The following is a 17,373-nucleotide window of genomic DNA, read 5'->3' as shown; positions in this document are numbered from 1 at the left end:
GGTAATTTTTCATTATCCTATGTATCACAGTCAATATCGGGTGTTAAATATAATGTTGCGCAGGAGTCTATTCGAAGCAAAATCAGTGAAAATGCCTCTTTCTGTGTCTAGGAAATTAACTATTATGATTCGTAAATTAGAAGCAAGTTTTCCACCACTACACCGACTCACTTCGAGTGCTTTACCCATTCTGTACGTAACATATTGAAAACTATCGGATGACATCCTTGTGTCCTTAAATATGTAGGCCAACTACATTTAACACTCAATTAATTCGGACTCTAGGGCCTTAATTGTGTTTAAAAGAAGCTCAGCGCTGCAAAATGATCTCGTTCCTTATTGCTGATATACTGGTTTCGCTTAAAAATCGATATCCATAATTCGAAAGCATTCAAGTTTTACGTTATATGAATTATAGAGACATTAGTATTTACTACTTCTTTAGTCAAGCTTAATGCGAAATTTCCACTATTCAAAGGACTCCTTTACTAGCAAAGACATTTTCCATCTCCGTAGGGTTACAGTGGTGTCCTATCTCTGTGCCGTATTACAAGGACAAAGAATTTTACTTACAAGATACGCTATTGATATATGAAACATGTCACAAACAACGGGTAAACTTCTTCCGTACATCACATTTACTGAAACACTTTTAAATATCATACTCTAAAACATTCCAATCAATACATATTTTTAGCCATTTGGTTAGTTCTTTTTTTTATCTTAGGGTAGATTTAGTTTGTGTACTGACTTCTCTACACATAGTTGCAATAGTAGAATACTATCCATCAGTCTGTGATAGTTATTGTGATCGGGCAAGAATAGTTTCGTGCCGGAGGAGAAAGATAATTTTTATAACAAAGGTTCAATAAAGGACAACGCCGCCTGACAATATGAGGTGAATGCTAAATTAGTAATCTGTTCGTTTATTCCACTACAAGGATTGAACTTTGCACTTCAAATAGGCTACAAATATGTCGTAGTGTTACCATTATATTACCATATAGATAGCATGTTACCTTTCAACCAGTCGACTTCTTGTCTAAATAAATTTAAAAAACGACGTGAAACGTCGTTCATATATTGATTCATTGCTCCGTGCCGAAGACTTGTTTCCCGCTGACCAGCGCTTAACCTCCAGCTGGGTAGGAAATAGAGCAAGCTCTTGTGTAGCAAATAAATATTTTTAATGAAAACTCAATTTGTTCTGGTTGATAGTAAAAAGCTGGGAAAAATGCAAACTAAGAAAAACAAGTTAACACAACGAACCTAACGTCTAACCATTGCCTAAGTGGTGGACGCACGTAGAACAAACGCTCAAATACATACGATAACCAGCACAGTATGATCAATAATCAAGAAAAGCCATTATTGCTTAGTCTTTCTTTGCAAATGACATTTGGTCGATTGCAAGTGGAGTGCAACTGTTTATGCTGCTGTTGCTATACAGGTCTGCTCGCTCACTAAAATGACCGCGGTCCTTGGGTCGGTCCTGATGTGTCGAGTGGTATCCGTTATTGCCGTGTAGAGGATATTGGCTAACCGAATGACTGTTTCCGCTCTGAGCGTTGCTGCGGTTACGCATTACTGGCGCATGATAATCGGGACCCTGCATGACAACGCTTCCGCTTGGCCCGACGCGACGATGTGCCTCAAAACAAGTAGGGCAATAGTACTGAAAACATGACGGATGTCGGCAGAACACAGGTGTCGATGCACCGCAATCCCTGCACATAAAACACAATAGAATCGAAATCAAATCGCTATAAACCTGTATTTTAAGTCGGGCGGGCAATCCGGACAAGCAGACAAGCCCTTCAATTCAAAAGTCACTGAACCATCGTTCGTCGCGTTATAGCGGACAGCTACGAAATTGTGCGCTTGTACTCTTGTGTAAATGGTTGTATTGCTTAACGAACGAAGTCCGTTGAACGCGCTAAATATTCAAACGCTTCAATTGTAATTCATGTATTTTTACTTAATTTGTTAGACTTGCTCTCCGTCTACTAGGTCATCTAAAAAGTCTACGTTGCAGGAACTGGAATCATCGTTTCCTGATTTATTCATAAACCGCGTCAAGTTTCTAAATGTCTCTTAAATAAATACGTTGGTGATTAGCAAGTTAACAGGGCATGGATTCCCATATAGCGAATAAGTTGGCGGCAGCAGCATTACTATTCAATTATGTCAACCTATAGTGCGGACTATTTAGTCCTATTCTGAACAACGTAGACATTATCGTGGGACGTCCTTATACTGAAACAACAAAATTATTATTAATGAATAAATTGCTATGTGTTGTTGTTGGTGTACTTATAATTCCACCCAAGCCTTATTGAAACATAGGACCCTTTCTTACAAAACATCATTGACGATACTACATACAGAGTTTTCATTGTATAAACTGACCTGATACAGCACGAGCCTTCCTCAATATACGCATCTAGTTGAATCGTCTTGGTGAAGCGCTGAGTCACAACTTGCACAAATTCGGCCAAAACAGCCTCGCGAAAAGACGCTGTTGATCGAAATGTTACTCGGGCAGACCCATTTGGGTAACTGAAATTAATTCTTATAATTAAAGAACATCTAAAGATGACACACGAGTATATATTTGTTGTTTGGCGGCCGAGATTTCTATTACAAGCGTCTCTCAGAGCGTATCCAAATCTTGGGCGTAACATCTACGACCACCATAAGTGTAATTATAGTCTATTCTAATTAAAGCCAAACTTTGCTTGACTTTATGGATACAGAAAAGACAAGCGACATCCTTAACGAGTCTCACATTATTGGAAAAAAAATAATAATTGCAAAAATTTACCGTTTATAAAAAAAAAAGTCAAATGAAGACGTTGTGCCAAAAAATGGAAAATTACTAGCAGTCGTCGCAGGTCGGAGATGTGTAGAAGTGCGCTATGCGTTTCTCAAAGAAAGCTCCAAGTAGCTTCTTCCAGGTATAATGATATAAAACATAGTTCGAACCTATACACGTACCGATTTTTGTCACTATCAATACCGACATAGATCACTGATCCAAAAAGCTCAGAGAAAATCCTCTGAAGCCCTTCGGCTGTGATTTCTCCGTGAAGAGCGCCCACGAAGACCGTGTTATTACGGGATATGTTGCGTCCGTTTCGGCTACCGCCTGTTCGGGAGCGTCCGGGACTTAAAACCGGCGCGCTGCTTTCTCCGGACTCGAGATGTTTCGGACTTTCATTTCCATCCGAAGTACTGTCTGCATGAATGTTATCGGGTGTGTAAATCCATTCGCTGTCTCCTAGAGCCCAAGGAATGATTTGTGCCAGTCGACCTTTACCGCGTCGCGATGGCACCTGTAACAGGTAACATGAAAGGCTGTATTCAATCGCATTTCTAATTTCACTAGATCGTCAAATGGGAACCTCAAAATAGTCAGAAAAATAGTAACAATATCATTATAGGATAAAGACCGCGTAGTATGATTAAATATATTCCATTTAAATTGTCAAATGCAACAAATGCTTTCTTCTAATTTGTTCCCTTACTTATTATACTTGTCTATCCAACATAAGAGAAATAATATAGGAGAACTTACGTAATGGAAGAACTGGCCAGGTGGCCCTTTCTGACAGACATCAAGGAAAGACTTCACGTGGGCGTGATCTTCAAATACTAGATAAGCGTGGCCCCTTCCTCGTGGCGGGAACTGTACACTTAGCACGCCATTACCTCGGAACAAATCTTCGAGCGACTCAGTCGTTGCATCGTACGGAAGACCCCCCACAAACACCTTCATCAATAAACAAACCCAGTACTTAAAACTAATCTACGTACAAAACACGCTATTTAGTCATATCAACGATCTACACACAGCGAATACTATTCTACGAAGATTTTCGCATAATTGGGCTTAGCAAAAATTTGGATGAAATTATATGTATATGCATTTACCTTATTGGCGTACGTAGGCAGAACGTGGTTCTCAGTAATGAGGTTTCCGCTCCAACTGCGGGTGGCTACACGCTGATTGGCAGCACTCCGGCGAAGCTTGGCCTCGCGATCAATCCGTTCCAGAGCAGCCTCCGTTAGCTCAGGATTTGGAGTGATACGTGGTTGCTCTCGTGGCCGATCTCTAATATCACGTTCGTTTGGCGACAGGCGATTACCGAAGAAAAACTCGCACGCACCACCTCGAACAGCTTTCCTAAACGATACCATCATCGATTTCTCTAAATTAGTGCGTTAGGACTAATATAAAGATACAATTACAAAGCTTACCTAAACAATATAAGGAATAACCGCAGTAAATAGGCCTCTCTAAAAGAAAGGCGTATTTTTTTTTCTTTTCCCTTTCCTGCCTCGATGCCAACTTAAGGCTCTTTCTCGTGTATCGCAAAGAATAGCGACAATGAAAACAAAAAGTCTTCTTGTCCTTCCGTACAAATATTAGCATATACAAAAATATGTTTCAGGGGTATTTACTTCCCTTCATTTAGACTAAAGACCTTAGGACTCCGGAAAGAGATAGGTCCGATTTTTCGCAAAAAAAAAAAGGGATTTGAAAACCTTGTAGATGATGGGATGTTTTTTAGAAACTGTCCATGAGGCACACGTATATGGCTAAACCAAACACGCTTCAAACTGTGACTAATCTCGCTCATAGAATTTACTTTTACCTTAGATGGATGGATGCTAGGCTCGATAAAGCAAGACTCTGTGGCGTCGACTTGTAATTGATCAAACCCAGCTCTAAGACACGATCCAAAAGCGCCAGATCGAGCGATCCAGGTGAAATTTCGTAAGATGGCTGCGGAGCTTTTTGACGGTTCATGATGAATAGGTTCGCCAGCGATTTTGCAAGACGGTCTATTTCGGCCTGCTGCCTAAGATTTTTCTCAATTTGGCGTTGTTCGAGGAAACGATCGACAAGCTGACTAACCTTATTTTAAAAAGAGCAAAAGGTGTGGCCAATTGGTTGAAGTAAGTTCAGCTGGATTTTCCTTTGTAGAAATGTTTGACAAAATAACGGGATTACTATGCTAAGGTTAGTTTCGATAGGTTGTATATAGCATCAAACAAGTATAATATGTTAGAAAGGTTGCATGTTCATATCCTGTTGCGACTAGATTCAAACAGACAGTACCTCATACGGGGAAAACTGCGCAGGAACTTTTGATTGGCAGCCGGTTCCGCGTAAGGGAGAAAGCGCACAATTCGAAAGACCTGACTGGTACTCTGCAACAAAGGTTTGAACGACAAATACGGCTGGCGTCAACTAATTTAGATAATAATATAATTATGATTAGAAGAGATCGTAACACGTCGAATGTTTCGTATGTATTAAAGGGTTCAACTACTAAACCTACAAGATAAACGGAACCCACGTCGCTTCCATCGATTACGAACGCCGTTTTATTCGTCACTTGCTATTGACATCATCGGGTTAATTAGTCATTTTCGGTTTTGTGCCGTGTCTAGTTTAAAGGCTGTTAGGTCCCTCTCGCCACTTTGCGAAAATCCACCGGACAGCTTTTCTTTGATAGAAGTTTGAATTGTTATTACTGTCTGGTACCTGTTGTGATATTTTTCCCTATCCGACCGAATCATGCCACATAAAAGATACGCATAAATAGCAGTGGAATTATCGATACGTTATTTTTATCGCAACTTAATATTGTAGCCTTCTGACATTAAAAGTTGTAAATTCATATGAGAAATAAGCCTTTTGAACGCGCGATGGCAAATAAAAGATAAAAGAGTTTGACTGGTGCGTCGCGCTTTTCTAGCCCATTAGTAGACTAGAATTCCTTCGAATATCAGTCGCCGCGCCTGATATCATAGAAAACAAGCCTATGATGTACTTCGAGCTATAAGCAAACGCACCTAAAGAGATCCATACTTCCAACCCCGAATGGAATCGACATATCATGCTATCAACCACACACCGTGTTTTTTCGATACTCACAAAGGCATAATCCGTTGGTCAGTGATGACTTAATAATTTGAATTATTTTAAATTAATTTACTTTAATGCTATGAAATACCATTTTTTACACATATCAAGATGTTCTCTATGTTAAGTTTTAAGACGTTAATGGGTTAGATTTATCAGTTTTAGTTTTTAGGTACGCGTGTCAATTCTGTGCTCACCAAAATTATCATCTGGGGTTATTGTGGAGCGAGGCGAATTCGGAGGAGCCTCCCATGCTTTGTAGTCTTCACAGTGCGACAGCGATGTGAAGGACTTAAATGGCAACGAAGCAAATTTGGACCCAGGGTCTTCTGTGGCCAGGTGGTTTGAGACCTTTCGTTCACGAAAATCTGAAGCTTCCACAGAGTCAGACGTATATAAATCAGATAGAGTATCCAACATGTCAGCATCAGGATCATCTTGTACAGAGTTATCCCACATTGGAGTTGATGTCGGACCAATACGGCGTGACGTACTCGGCACCAAGTGCGGAAGATCGAAATCGCCAGGTTGCTGCTGACTCCCCGATGCCAGATGAAACTTTGCCAAACCGGATAGGTTTGGTGCGTCGCCCGATAACGGCCACTGATCGTGATCAAGCATGCTGCTCGTTCGGACGCCGCTTTCAGGCGCGCAGAGATTATTCCACTGTTCGAGAAACGTTTAAACGATGATAACTCGGAACTTCTTCAGAGTACAAACTGCGCCAACGTAGCACAGAAAAAACAGATCTGCTTCTTGTTTTAGCAGATTCCACACGTGGTATTCTATTGCACAATCGATGCTTGTACGTAGCTGGCTCGCGTGCGCTAATCAGCATGACAGAGGGCGCTGGAGCCTCACGAAACCGAACCATGCAATATGACAGAACATTTCGTTAACTGATGCTTGCACGCATCCGCCGCACTACTTGATCACCCACAAGCACTCTCCTTCCAAGGTATTCGTTCTGTTCGAGGTAAGAGACCTGTTTTCGTTTACACGCCACAGAATATTTTGAACGAGCGTCGATATAGGCGCACATCGTTAGCATGTTTAAGGGTAAATATGCTGCAGTTAAATGATCACGTGGCGCTTCAGGATACATCATATACCTGAATTCAAGGTAGGCTTTCTCAACACCTAGGCCGGCGACGTGTAGAAGACTCAGTGAATAGTCTCGTAAAATAAATTCGCCTAAAACCTCACATAAAAACTCATATAAACCTTAACGACTATCAAACGCTTTCAATACGTAATGCTCGGTTAAGGTCATTTGCGGTGGCATATAGTTCTACTTGGCCTGATTGGCTCGATCGTAGTATTTTTAAGTCTTAATTAGTAAAGCATAATTATAAATGGTTTAGGCTTCGATCTATAAGTCTCTTTATGTTTGTGGCAACGTAACTTTTATGGAGGTTTTCTTTAAGTACTTAGGAGACGTTTAAATACGCTTAATCTACCACTCAATTAGCAAGTATTTTAGGTAAAGATCAGTTCTCATTAAACTCAGTTGAATTTATAATAGGAAGCTCGCTTAACCTACTATGTTCTGCGAATAATATGAAATGAGTACATTCATTTAGTGGAACTTTGGCTGCGTAATAAAAGAGTCTCCTAAAGCCCCCACCTGTCTCATTTGCAAAATATCTAGAGTACTTAACTTATTCTAACAGGGCCCGGCAGGGACTAATGTTGTAAAAGAATGAACTCTTTGTCTCTTACGTACATGTTCTACATTTACAAAATAAAAAATATATCATGCGTAGGTATTCTTCTCATCTTTTAACGATAATTTGTTTAAAAATAGAGGTTATTTTTAGTAAAAATAGAAAGTAGTCACGCCAAAAGGTTAACTATGGCTGACACTGTAGAGGACTGACGAAAGGAGGAGCCTTACAGCCAGGATTTAGAGTTCGAATGAATAGAGATCTTTTGTAAACTGTTTCAGAAAGATTCAGACATACTCAAAGAGACGCCACAATCCCCGAATTCATTAAATTTATTCTTTTGCCGAGATTTCTCCGCTTTCCACGAACCTGAAAAAAACCGGATCAGAGATCAGGATAGAACGAATCCAACGGAAACGGAAATAAAGTTCAGGCAATTTCGGCAACAACAAATTTATGAATATATATATATATATATATATATATATATATTACAGGACACGATTGAGGGTCAATTATTACCTAATATTTTCGTGATGGACGAACCCCAATCAAAATCAGAAACTTCCTTAATTTCTCAAAATCGGAGATCAATATTGCTATCAATTACTAAGCGGCATTCGGAGAATCTGCAAAGAGACTTTTACGAGGAAAAATGTAAGATTCACAATAGGAATTAGAGTGAAGATTTGTCAAGATGGCGTGCTAAGCAATTTAATATAATCTACACATTTTCTTGCCCAAATAAATCAATGCCTGTTCTCTGCTATTTATCGATTGAATCGTTCAGATAATCTCTAGTAGTAAGGATTTTTCCAGCAAAATTCGCCCGGACCCCCAAGTACCAATATCACCCTAGCTAAGGTTCATACTTTCTAACCCTAAGTTTCTAATATTGTTCCGATGTACTCTTACGAAAACATAGAAAGGCGTTCTGCCAATAGCATATATTGTCCTAAAAAGAATTGCTCCATAGCCAAACTGGAAAGCCCGTAAAATGCCACTACAAAAAGGCCTGACACTGGTGAAAAGTCAGTTTTTGGGAGCTACGTCATTGCTTTAAATCGGCAACCGTGAAATCTAACGCAGGCCTACAGACAGCTCAAGCTTTCAGCAATATATTGAAATATTTTTAGCTTAATTTCTTCACAGTGTATATACACACACATATTTTAGTTTTTTGTTTACAGTTGCGTTAAAACGGCACGTAGTCACATGCAGCACAAACACAGCGACAGTTTTTAAGTAAAACATTACAATGTAAACCTCTTGTCATTAGATGACAAAAAAACCTACTTTTCATAGTTAAATTCTGATATGTTTATGCATTGAATAAACTTCACATGCTATCAATGGAAACTATGGGTGCTGTATATATACTCCCTCCACTAATGTTGAAAACTATTAACTTGATTTTCTAACTGCGCTGTTCAGAAGTACTCTCGTAGGCTGAGTACACATCAACTTTTCGTATAATCCCCTTATGAATCTTATTAGATTTGTTCGTGTCTATCGCGTGGCCATGTCCGGCTGCTCTCCTGAAAACAGCCTCGATACATGTCAACTTTAAATTCAGACTTTAAACCTCGTATCTGTTTGCCCTTCGAAATTTTGCCTCTGGTGAGGGTCATTTCGAACAGGCCGTTGAATTTGACAGTGTTTGTTTTAGGGATTGATACCCCAATAAAAGAAGGGAGCACGAGTGTCCAGCTGTCACCACTTGTTCTAACATTGTTATCGATAAACGCCAGCCAGATCACGGCGTATAACATTTTTTAATCGAAGAATAGTGCAATGAATAAGACCACAGATTTATTTGTTAAAGTTAAAAACTTAAAACGTCGATTAAGATTAAAAAAAAAACGCAACGACTAGAAACTGCTACATGCTCTTAGAAAAAAATTGAAGAAAGCCCAACGTGCGCAAGCTAAAATTGCTGACTTATTCTTTTTCCTAATAAACATATATATATACGTATAATACAGTACATGCAAGACACACCATCTCTCACTCTTCTGATCACATTAATTGATAGAGCCACTTTGAACAGTTTATAGATAAATTTTGCTACACCTCTCATTAAAAAAATCTAACTAACAATAAAGACAGTTTTATATTTCACATGCTATCTCCTTCTGCCAAGCCTGGCTGATTAAAATAGCGCTCTCAGAAACTTCACCGATTACAGAATACCCCGTATGGATGAGCTGTTAGATTTACTGGCAGGTACTATTTAAAGGACATAGCAAATACGTCGCGTTACGCATCACTCTGCGACTGAACGAAAATAAGGCTTTCCTTGCCTTTCGTTTTTAGTCTTAGATCAGTAATCCTATGATGGCACCTATTTGAGCTGTCTATTTTTAAACTGCTGGCTACGACTGTGCCATTGGCCTACAGGCAAAATCATGAATCATTCATTTCTAGACTGCAGTTGTTGCGCGCATCCTAAGCAAACAGCTAAGATAAGCAACCCAGATCGGCATTGTGACCCTTCGAGAAACCCGGCACTCACAAAAACAATTGATGTCATCTGAAATTCATAGAAGTTTGCGCGATTGAGCATCATCCTAATTCCATATTCCGCTCAATTTCGACGATTACCTACACACATAGGCGTACCCTAGAAATTGGTGCTAAGCAGAAAAAAACATGAAAGGTCGAGTGGAGTTTGTACTCGAATAAGGCTATATGCAATAGGTACAAGTCAAGGCTGGACTGATATGACCTTATGGATTACTTATGAGTTGACAGAGACCAATTCGAATATGCAATAGTTTCCCACACGAACAGATAATGAAAATATTCCTTTATCTACGCTTAATGGGATAAGCGAGAGGACTATTGAGTTTACGATTCACGTATCCTGCCAGTGATAAATTCAATATTGACGGATCCCGGTTCACTCAATAGCCTCTCCTGCCTTTTTACCTACCTTTTGACAGTCCATATGGTGACTCCACGGAACAAAGATTGAAATCCAAAATTCCTAGAGAATAATAACAATGAATATCTAGAGCTCAAGACTAGAAGTGACAGTGTGGCATTAGAAAGCAATGAGTTTCACATCAATCAATTCGAATCCCGACGAGGAGATGGACTTTGTATTTTTCCACGGACAAGTGAATATCAGTGCGTTCAAATGAAGTAGGTAAGGACAAACAGGAAAATGCGCCAACGCGGCTTCCTTCTTTATAAGGAACAAATTATCTCTATTTTTATTTGAACTTTCATTTAGAATTATTGTATCTCTCGAAGCTCTTCCGTTTAACAATCACGTAGTATAACACAAGAGAAAACTTGATAAAATTGTTACAAGCAGCATTTTTCGTAAGATCACAAAACTTAGAAACACCTCCCGGAACGCCTTTTCCTATTAATTACTCTATTAAAGTTCGAGTCGGCTGTTATTATAGGTAATTTTTAAGAGCTTTCGCCACCTCGTTCCCTCACAACGTTGATTTCTCCCTGGAGAATTTCGATTGCTGTAAATTATTTACCCAATGTTTTTCTGCTGATACATCGTAGTAGACAATTGCTTTGAGATCACGTAGTGGACTTGATCATGTCGGATCTATCTGTTTGCAGTCTTGGAAACGTTTGTTTTTCTATTGGAACTAACGAGAATCGCCGGGGAGTCTCAAACTGACAGTTGAAGACGGCACGTTTTACCAATGCTGTCCCAATTTTCCCAAGCCTTTCAGTGTCTCTCTTTTGTTTCGAATTTATGTATCGCACAGTGTGGAAGAACTGACGATTGAATATCAGTCATCGCTCGTTAGTACACAGACGAGGGTCTCAGGCAGTTTGCATGTTGCAACGGTTAGTGATGCCAGGCTCTAGTTGATGGCCTCAGTCTTTAATCCGTTCTTGTCATTGAACATACTGTATTCGCTCGAAATGCCTGACACCTTAGCCCTTTTAAGGGATCGTCTAAAAATCCGTGAGAGGAGGATACAGACTGAGATTCCGAGCTTCCTAACTGGGTATAATAAAGATCTGTTCAACTTCCCATTAGTTTTCAAGCGGAGTTTTCTAGATGCTCCCATATTTTCTTCTGAGCTAACATCTACGTCATAGACAATAAACGCTATGCGGATTTCAGTAAGTATTTTTTTTTGCTTAGAAACAAAGAGCGAAGGGCGTAACTGCTACGAATTTCGTCGTGGTCTCCTCAAAATCATCCTCATGAGATACTTATACGTCAATTAGAAGACTGAAGCGCGCAGTTTTTTGACCAGCATAATGAGGCTACCTACGATTTGAATCGGAAAGTAATAAATTTTTACTACGAGAACGAAAAAGCGATTAGGAACAAAACAGTTTACAAATAATACGTTTTTCGTATTAGAATCTAACGCAGACATGTTCAGCCAGTCAAGTGGAAGTCGATAACGATAGGTGGCGCAGACATTTCCACTTTGCAGATGCAAACTTAACAAAATATTTGTGAAAGGCGCCCTTAACGTATATACTTATACTCTTAATAACCACTCGGAGGCGCCATAAACTCTTGTTGATATCCTTTGACTAGTTACCTATGCGACTTTTCATGAGTCGTGCAGGACGACGTCACCCATCTGTATTCTTTTGGCTGTGCTTCAATTTGCCAGTGTGAGTCCATTGAGTCTCACGCGCGCTGATGTAGCTTTTAGGAACAGCTGTAGGGATTGCGTTAGGAGTCCTCCATTCATTTTCCAAGTTTTGTAATGAAAGCCTCACAGTATTCCGTGAGCTGCGGTCTTTATGTGATAAGTAGCTCCCTCAACCTTGAGCATTTTTTCCTGACCCTATGCCCGATCTCACCCGTAAGCAAACGGTCGAATTGGAAATGGTTCCAGGATGAAATTAATTTAAGTAATGTGACAGTCGTCGAGGTGATATAGGCGATGATAACAGCTATTTCAGCGAAACCAAAGTCCGTCTTCCGTAGTTATGACGAATTTATACAGTCCAGTCATGTTTAATTAGGAACAATTGGACAACCGAACAAATTATGTGGTGGCCCAGTTTGGACATCCGGTCAGTGGCGTACGCTATAATGGCAGATTGTTAAACGTAACGTCCCGTACATAAACAACAGAATATAGTTTATTGCTAGATTTCTTTTAGCTAAATTCAGTTATCTTTTCAAGTTAGCGTATCATGAGGAATCATACTAGGGACGGCCAATGACACGTGATTTTCGCTGAAAAATCTTGCGTTTTACATGTTTGAATGCAGAAATAAATCAGTAGAGCAGAGTTTGTTTAAATAGCATTATAAAACCATAGACCTTCCTTACAATAAGTTCTCGATTGTCCAAACGATAATAATTTGTCTTACTGATGTAAGCACAGTAGACAACTAAATATCAATACGATATAAAAAAAAAACCTATACAAAAAGAAGAATAACATTTTTGCACTCTGACCTGTATTACACATATGAAGCGCCTCTTAGACGCCTCTTAACTGGACTTCAAGATGAATCAAAGTTCATAATATTGAGTGGACGTTAAGGTATTGCAGTCCCTGAAGTTCTTGTTTTTATGTGAGAAGTTTTCGTGGATGTGTATGAGTGTGTAATCGTTTCGCCTTAAACAAAGGGAGAACTATTCCACTAGCCGTAGTGCCATTGTTTTTGACAGCACAAGTTAATGTTTGCTACTCCATTGTATGCAAAAGTTTTTGCAACAGCGTAAAGTTTTCAACACTGAAACAAGGCTGAAGCGAGACTTCGCACCATGACTTCCTGCATGCGGATTTTAAGTATGTTAAAACCTTTACAAATAAGAATCTGTCATCGGTTGAAATGGATCAACATGGGATCTCGTATCCAAGCGTTTTCGAGTTCGAACTTCGAAGTGAACACACTTTAGGTCCGCCAATAGAAAATCAAAATTATACGCATTTATTTACACAACTCTAACCTGCAACTTCTAAGAAGTTTAACAAGATTTCATGTTCCAGAAAATTTCCTCATCGTTAGCGTTACGAGTGCAGAAAAGCGGCTTTAAAAATTACTAGGTTCCCTCAGTTTGTTGGATGACGGTAATTAGGTGCATTATACATAACGTTTTTCTAAAAGTTCCTGGACGTACGTATCTGATGGATACTTGGTGTTCCACAAATAGTATGCTATCATGATAGTATAAAAAGCAGTTCAGAACCTTAAATGTGAATACGACTTTCAACCAAGCCTCATTATACTAATATAATTAAAGTTGATTCGAGCGCTATCATAACTTTTGTCTGTGAAATTAGCAATCATCTTAGAAATTATAATTAAAAATGTTTGAGGTGATTTTTTACTCATTATAAAAAAAAAAAACATGTACGGGTTTACGTCACATAATTAGTAAAACAATAAAAGGATAAAATATTATATTACTTTGTGCGTATTTTAATGTAAAGGTCCAAAATATTTATTTTGTCTGTAAGGAAGGCACACAACTTGCGGTGATAATTCTTCGTAGGCAAATATCAAATCTCCAACATAGAATCTCCGGCTGCGAATGACTTTCCTTACCTATTACTCTCTGTATTATGACTGGTCCCGATCTCGCTACGATTTGGATAATGGTAGTCGGAAGGACGAGCCTGCGTAACCATCGACCTATTCAAGACGACGAAGCACGAGTCGTCTAATTGACCACCGCTCCAACCCATAAAGTTACCTTGGTTGCCTATCACTATTTTCGCAAAGATATAATACCATTGTGACCTAAGTGTATTGTTGTTGTTATTTCATGTTGTTAGGGGAGATCTCTTAGTGAAATAGGGAAAGGCTTGAGACGCTTGTTAGTACATTGTAAACATTTGCTCCATGTACTGACTTGCAGTGCTAGTAGCGGTACGGATGGCGGAAAACTAGATAATACAGTGGTGAACGAACACACTAGCATCGTCTAAGCTGCACTAAAACAACGGAACATTCGGTTTTAGAAAAATATGGTTTTCACACTTGTCAAGTAAAACGTGATTGCGTGGCTAAAGATAGCATCGGCAGTTTGCCTCTATCGCCGTTATAAATCCACCGTTGGATTTGTTAGTGTAAGAACAACCTATGAAAGAAACTGTATAATATTAAATGATGTATTTGAAGCCAGCCTCGTTTTCGATGTATAGCTTACAGTTATTAGTCAGCCGCATCCCACGTTTTCTCACAGGAAACTCCAAAATATCAGGATGTGAACATCACGTAAGGCCTTGACTTTGCTCTGTGACTTGGTGTTTCCTAAGGTGCTTTACCATCGGCACTTGGTTTTCAATTGCCCTATAGTTTCTATTAGAACCGGATCCTGAATTCTTTTTAGGACAAGCAAACCGAATATACTGGGTATGCTACGATGTGGCTGTGGGTCCGATCGCTTTATCTCCTGTTTCGTGTGGTTCGTGGGGAAACCGCTAGGTGGAGCGAATTACAGGGGCCCTGAGAGAGGGCGTTCTTGGGGGGGTTTAAGCGGGGGAGAGGAAAAGTCTGAGAGTAGGAGAGGGCTACGAAACTCTGGGGTCAGGGGTTGCCCAGAGCGCAAGGAAACAGCAGTTGTAGACGAAGCTCGTAGGGTCGGGGGACCAATCGCGCACGAGGAGGGACCGCGCAACCCCGCCCACTGGGGCCTCTCTGCAGCATAACACATACCCAACTACATCGGCCACCGTTGCATTACTATATGACCATGGTAGGACCTAAACGTCAAAGACGGATTCGGATAATCGAGCAAGACATACATCGTGAGCTGAAAAACTCGTTACGGAAAAAACCTTCCCGCCCGAAAAGTATGAACAGAAAGCAAAAGTTAGACTCGAAGCCTACCTGGCCTTTTTGGTCTTTTCGTTGAAGATTCTTTTTGGAAAAGACTTAGCTCATACTACGTACATCGAAGAGCAATGGACTACGGTCACCACTAGCAAAAGACATTCCTCCACTTTTCGGAGGCAACAGCTTTACATAGCTGCTACGGGCGTACAACAAAGGTATTCAAGTATGCCATACCTGTCTGTTGGTGGGACAGTTTGACCGTCGACATACTTTATGTATTATTTTTCGCTGTTGCTGTTTTTACGGTGTCAACAGTTCCAAACAGTTTTAAACTCCATTTTTGGTAGGATCCGAGTGGCGGTCTGCTTTGCTGCGTACCTTTTGCGGCGTTCTTTTAGAAAAGAATATGCCGTCGTCGTTGTCGTTACCGTGTTGAGTTCGCCGGAAAGCACAGGGGATATCAGCAACTGATGTCAAGATGTCGATATTGGATGATAACTATCGCTCCTAATGTCGATATTCTTGAAAGCATCGGTGGGATACCACCGCCCTCAAGGGCCGTTCGGCTCCTCGTCTCCTAGTTCTCCAACCATTGCGATGGTCACGGCTAGATAGGAAATGTCTAGTGGCATTGGAGGACTCGACGGCGCGGAAAGATACCGCAAATTCGACTTGCTTTCTGAGCTGTCCGACGGTGGGTACCCTATAGCAGAACAGGGGTATGTAAAGGAGGAGTGGTGGTTCGAAAGAGGCGTTCCCGAAAATGCATATCGCCGCGACTTTGTTTCTTTTTTCGCTGTTTCCTGAACTTGAAACGACCGAAAACATTGTCGCATTTTTATTATTGTTTACTTTTTGTTATGATGCTGTTGTTGGTGTTATTATTGCAGATATTGTGTTGTGATACGGGTGAAAGAGGCGGCCAGCCATCTTTGCTTGTGTATCTCGAAATGAGCTTGGAAAGAATAGAAGAATGCGCTATCTATGCTTCTCGTGTGGACGGCCTGAAAGAGATCATGATTAGGGATGTATTGTCACTTATCATGAGCATATATTGCTTATGTGTGAGTAGTCGTCAGCAAACGAAGCATAATTTCTTTTATATTTCCAAACTGAGTACAACCGGCGTTGTCTTTTGTTAACAGCTAAGCACATAAAGTTTATATACATTAGACATGTTTTATGATCCTATATACCGCGGTAAACAACGAAAAAAAAATGTTTCATCTCAATTTGTTGCTGTGTTTTTATCCTTCTAATAATCCTAATCCTTCGAAAACTGGATCTTCGACTCTGCCTATAACACGATTTTATAACATAACGAAGACATTAGTCTTAATATGGATTTTCTATGCTATACAAAAGATAACAGTTCGAAATGCGTCTCACACAACTTTGTGTAATTTTTATTAATATTTTCGGTAGTTTTCCTCATTTTCTATATCATTTTTCGACTTTGTATTCCATCCTCGCTCTTCTCTCTCTATCCTTCTTTCTGTCTGTGAGAAGGTTTCTGAAAGAAGAAATCCTGCACTGTTCATTTCGAGATCATCTTCTTCGATCATTCGTTGCTTCTTGAATCTTTTCCTGCCATAATAATAACCGTTATAATCAACGTCGTCGCCGTCTTAATTGTTGACGTATTGTTTATTCCCGTCCGTTTGTTTTATAGATATACTGTTATTGCTTATGAATGTACAGTTGCAGTCGCATCGATTTATTCTTTTCATAAAGCATTTGTTTGTTTACTTCGGTGATTTGAGGCGTCTCCGCCTGCCGGCGTAGCAATCCGAACCGGCATCTCTGGCTTCGGACGTACCGCTCACTCAAGCCCGCGGATCAGCAGGTCGTGTCTCTATCGGTACGTTCATTTTTGTGTCTATATTCAGACCTATCTCACTCCACCGTATCTATTATCGTCATCACCGCCACCATCGTCCATAATCGTCATATCTAATATTAACATGGCTTGTGGGCCGTTCGTCACATTGTGTATTTTCACCTCGATGTCAATTGTATATAGTATTT

At 40.0% G+C, this 17,373-nt stretch overlaps 1 protein-coding gene and 1 long non-coding RNA gene across 3 annotated transcripts; one reads left to right on the top strand and one right to left on the bottom strand.

Annotated features, from left to right (window-relative positions):
• Nucleotides 1-894: 894 nt before the first annotated feature.
• On the bottom strand, nucleotides 895-6,806 carry LOC111250054 (uncharacterized). Of its 2 annotated transcripts, none has more exons than XM_086987318.1 (8): nucleotides 6,133-6,806; nucleotides 5,126-5,217; nucleotides 4,659-4,921; nucleotides 3,934-4,186; nucleotides 3,578-3,772; nucleotides 2,998-3,335; nucleotides 2,410-2,571; nucleotides 895-1,727 (listed from the first exon to the last, which is right to left on the bottom strand). In XM_086987318.1, exons 1-8 carry the CDS (start codon nucleotides 6,554-6,556, stop codon nucleotides 1,376-1,378), a joined length of 2,079 nt encoding a protein of 692 aa, XP_086843444.1. In that variant the 5' UTR covers nucleotides 6,557-6,806; the 3' UTR covers nucleotides 895-1,375. The 2 variants fall into 2 exon arrangements, with proteins under 2 accessions (XP_086843444.1, XP_022660412.1); XM_022804677.2 differs by having other exon boundaries at nucleotides 2,410-2,559; nucleotides 6,133-6,803.
• A 113-nt stretch (nucleotides 6,807-6,919) lies between these two features.
• LOC147756328 (uncharacterized) lies at nucleotides 6,920-8,371 on the top strand. Its single transcript, XR_015326591.1, has 2 exons — nucleotides 6,920-7,058; nucleotides 7,884-8,371. It is a non-coding gene; the product is annotated as an uncharacterized LOC147756328 (long non-coding RNA).
• Nucleotides 8,372-17,373: the final 9,002 nt, after the last annotated feature.

This window comes from Varroa destructor, unplaced genomic scaffold (assembly GCF_002443255.2).
Source record: "Varroa destructor unplaced genomic scaffold, Vdes_3.0 BEIS01000004.1, whole genome shotgun sequence".
In the NCBI taxonomy this organism is placed as follows: Eukaryota; Metazoa; Arthropoda; class Arachnida; order Mesostigmata; family Varroidae; genus Varroa; species Varroa destructor.
This window is presented reverse-complemented; position numbering and strand designations above follow the sequence as displayed.

What these genes read in the sequence shown, in the direction of transcription:
- LOC111250054 (XM_086987318.1), bottom strand. Translation starts at nt 6,556, where the DNA reads ATGCTTGATCACGATCAGTGGCCGTTATCGGGCGACGCACCAAACCTA. An exon ending in CGCAGTTTTCCCCGTATGAG is followed by an intron (nt 4,922 to 5,125) that starts GTACTGTCTGTT and finishes TTTTAAAATAAG; the next exon opens with GTTAGTCAGCTTGTCGATCG. An exon ending in CTAGCATCCATCCATCTAAG is followed by an intron (nt 4,187 to 4,658) that starts GTAAAAGTAAAT and finishes GGTATCGTTTAG; the next exon opens with GAAAGCTGTTCGAGGTGGTG.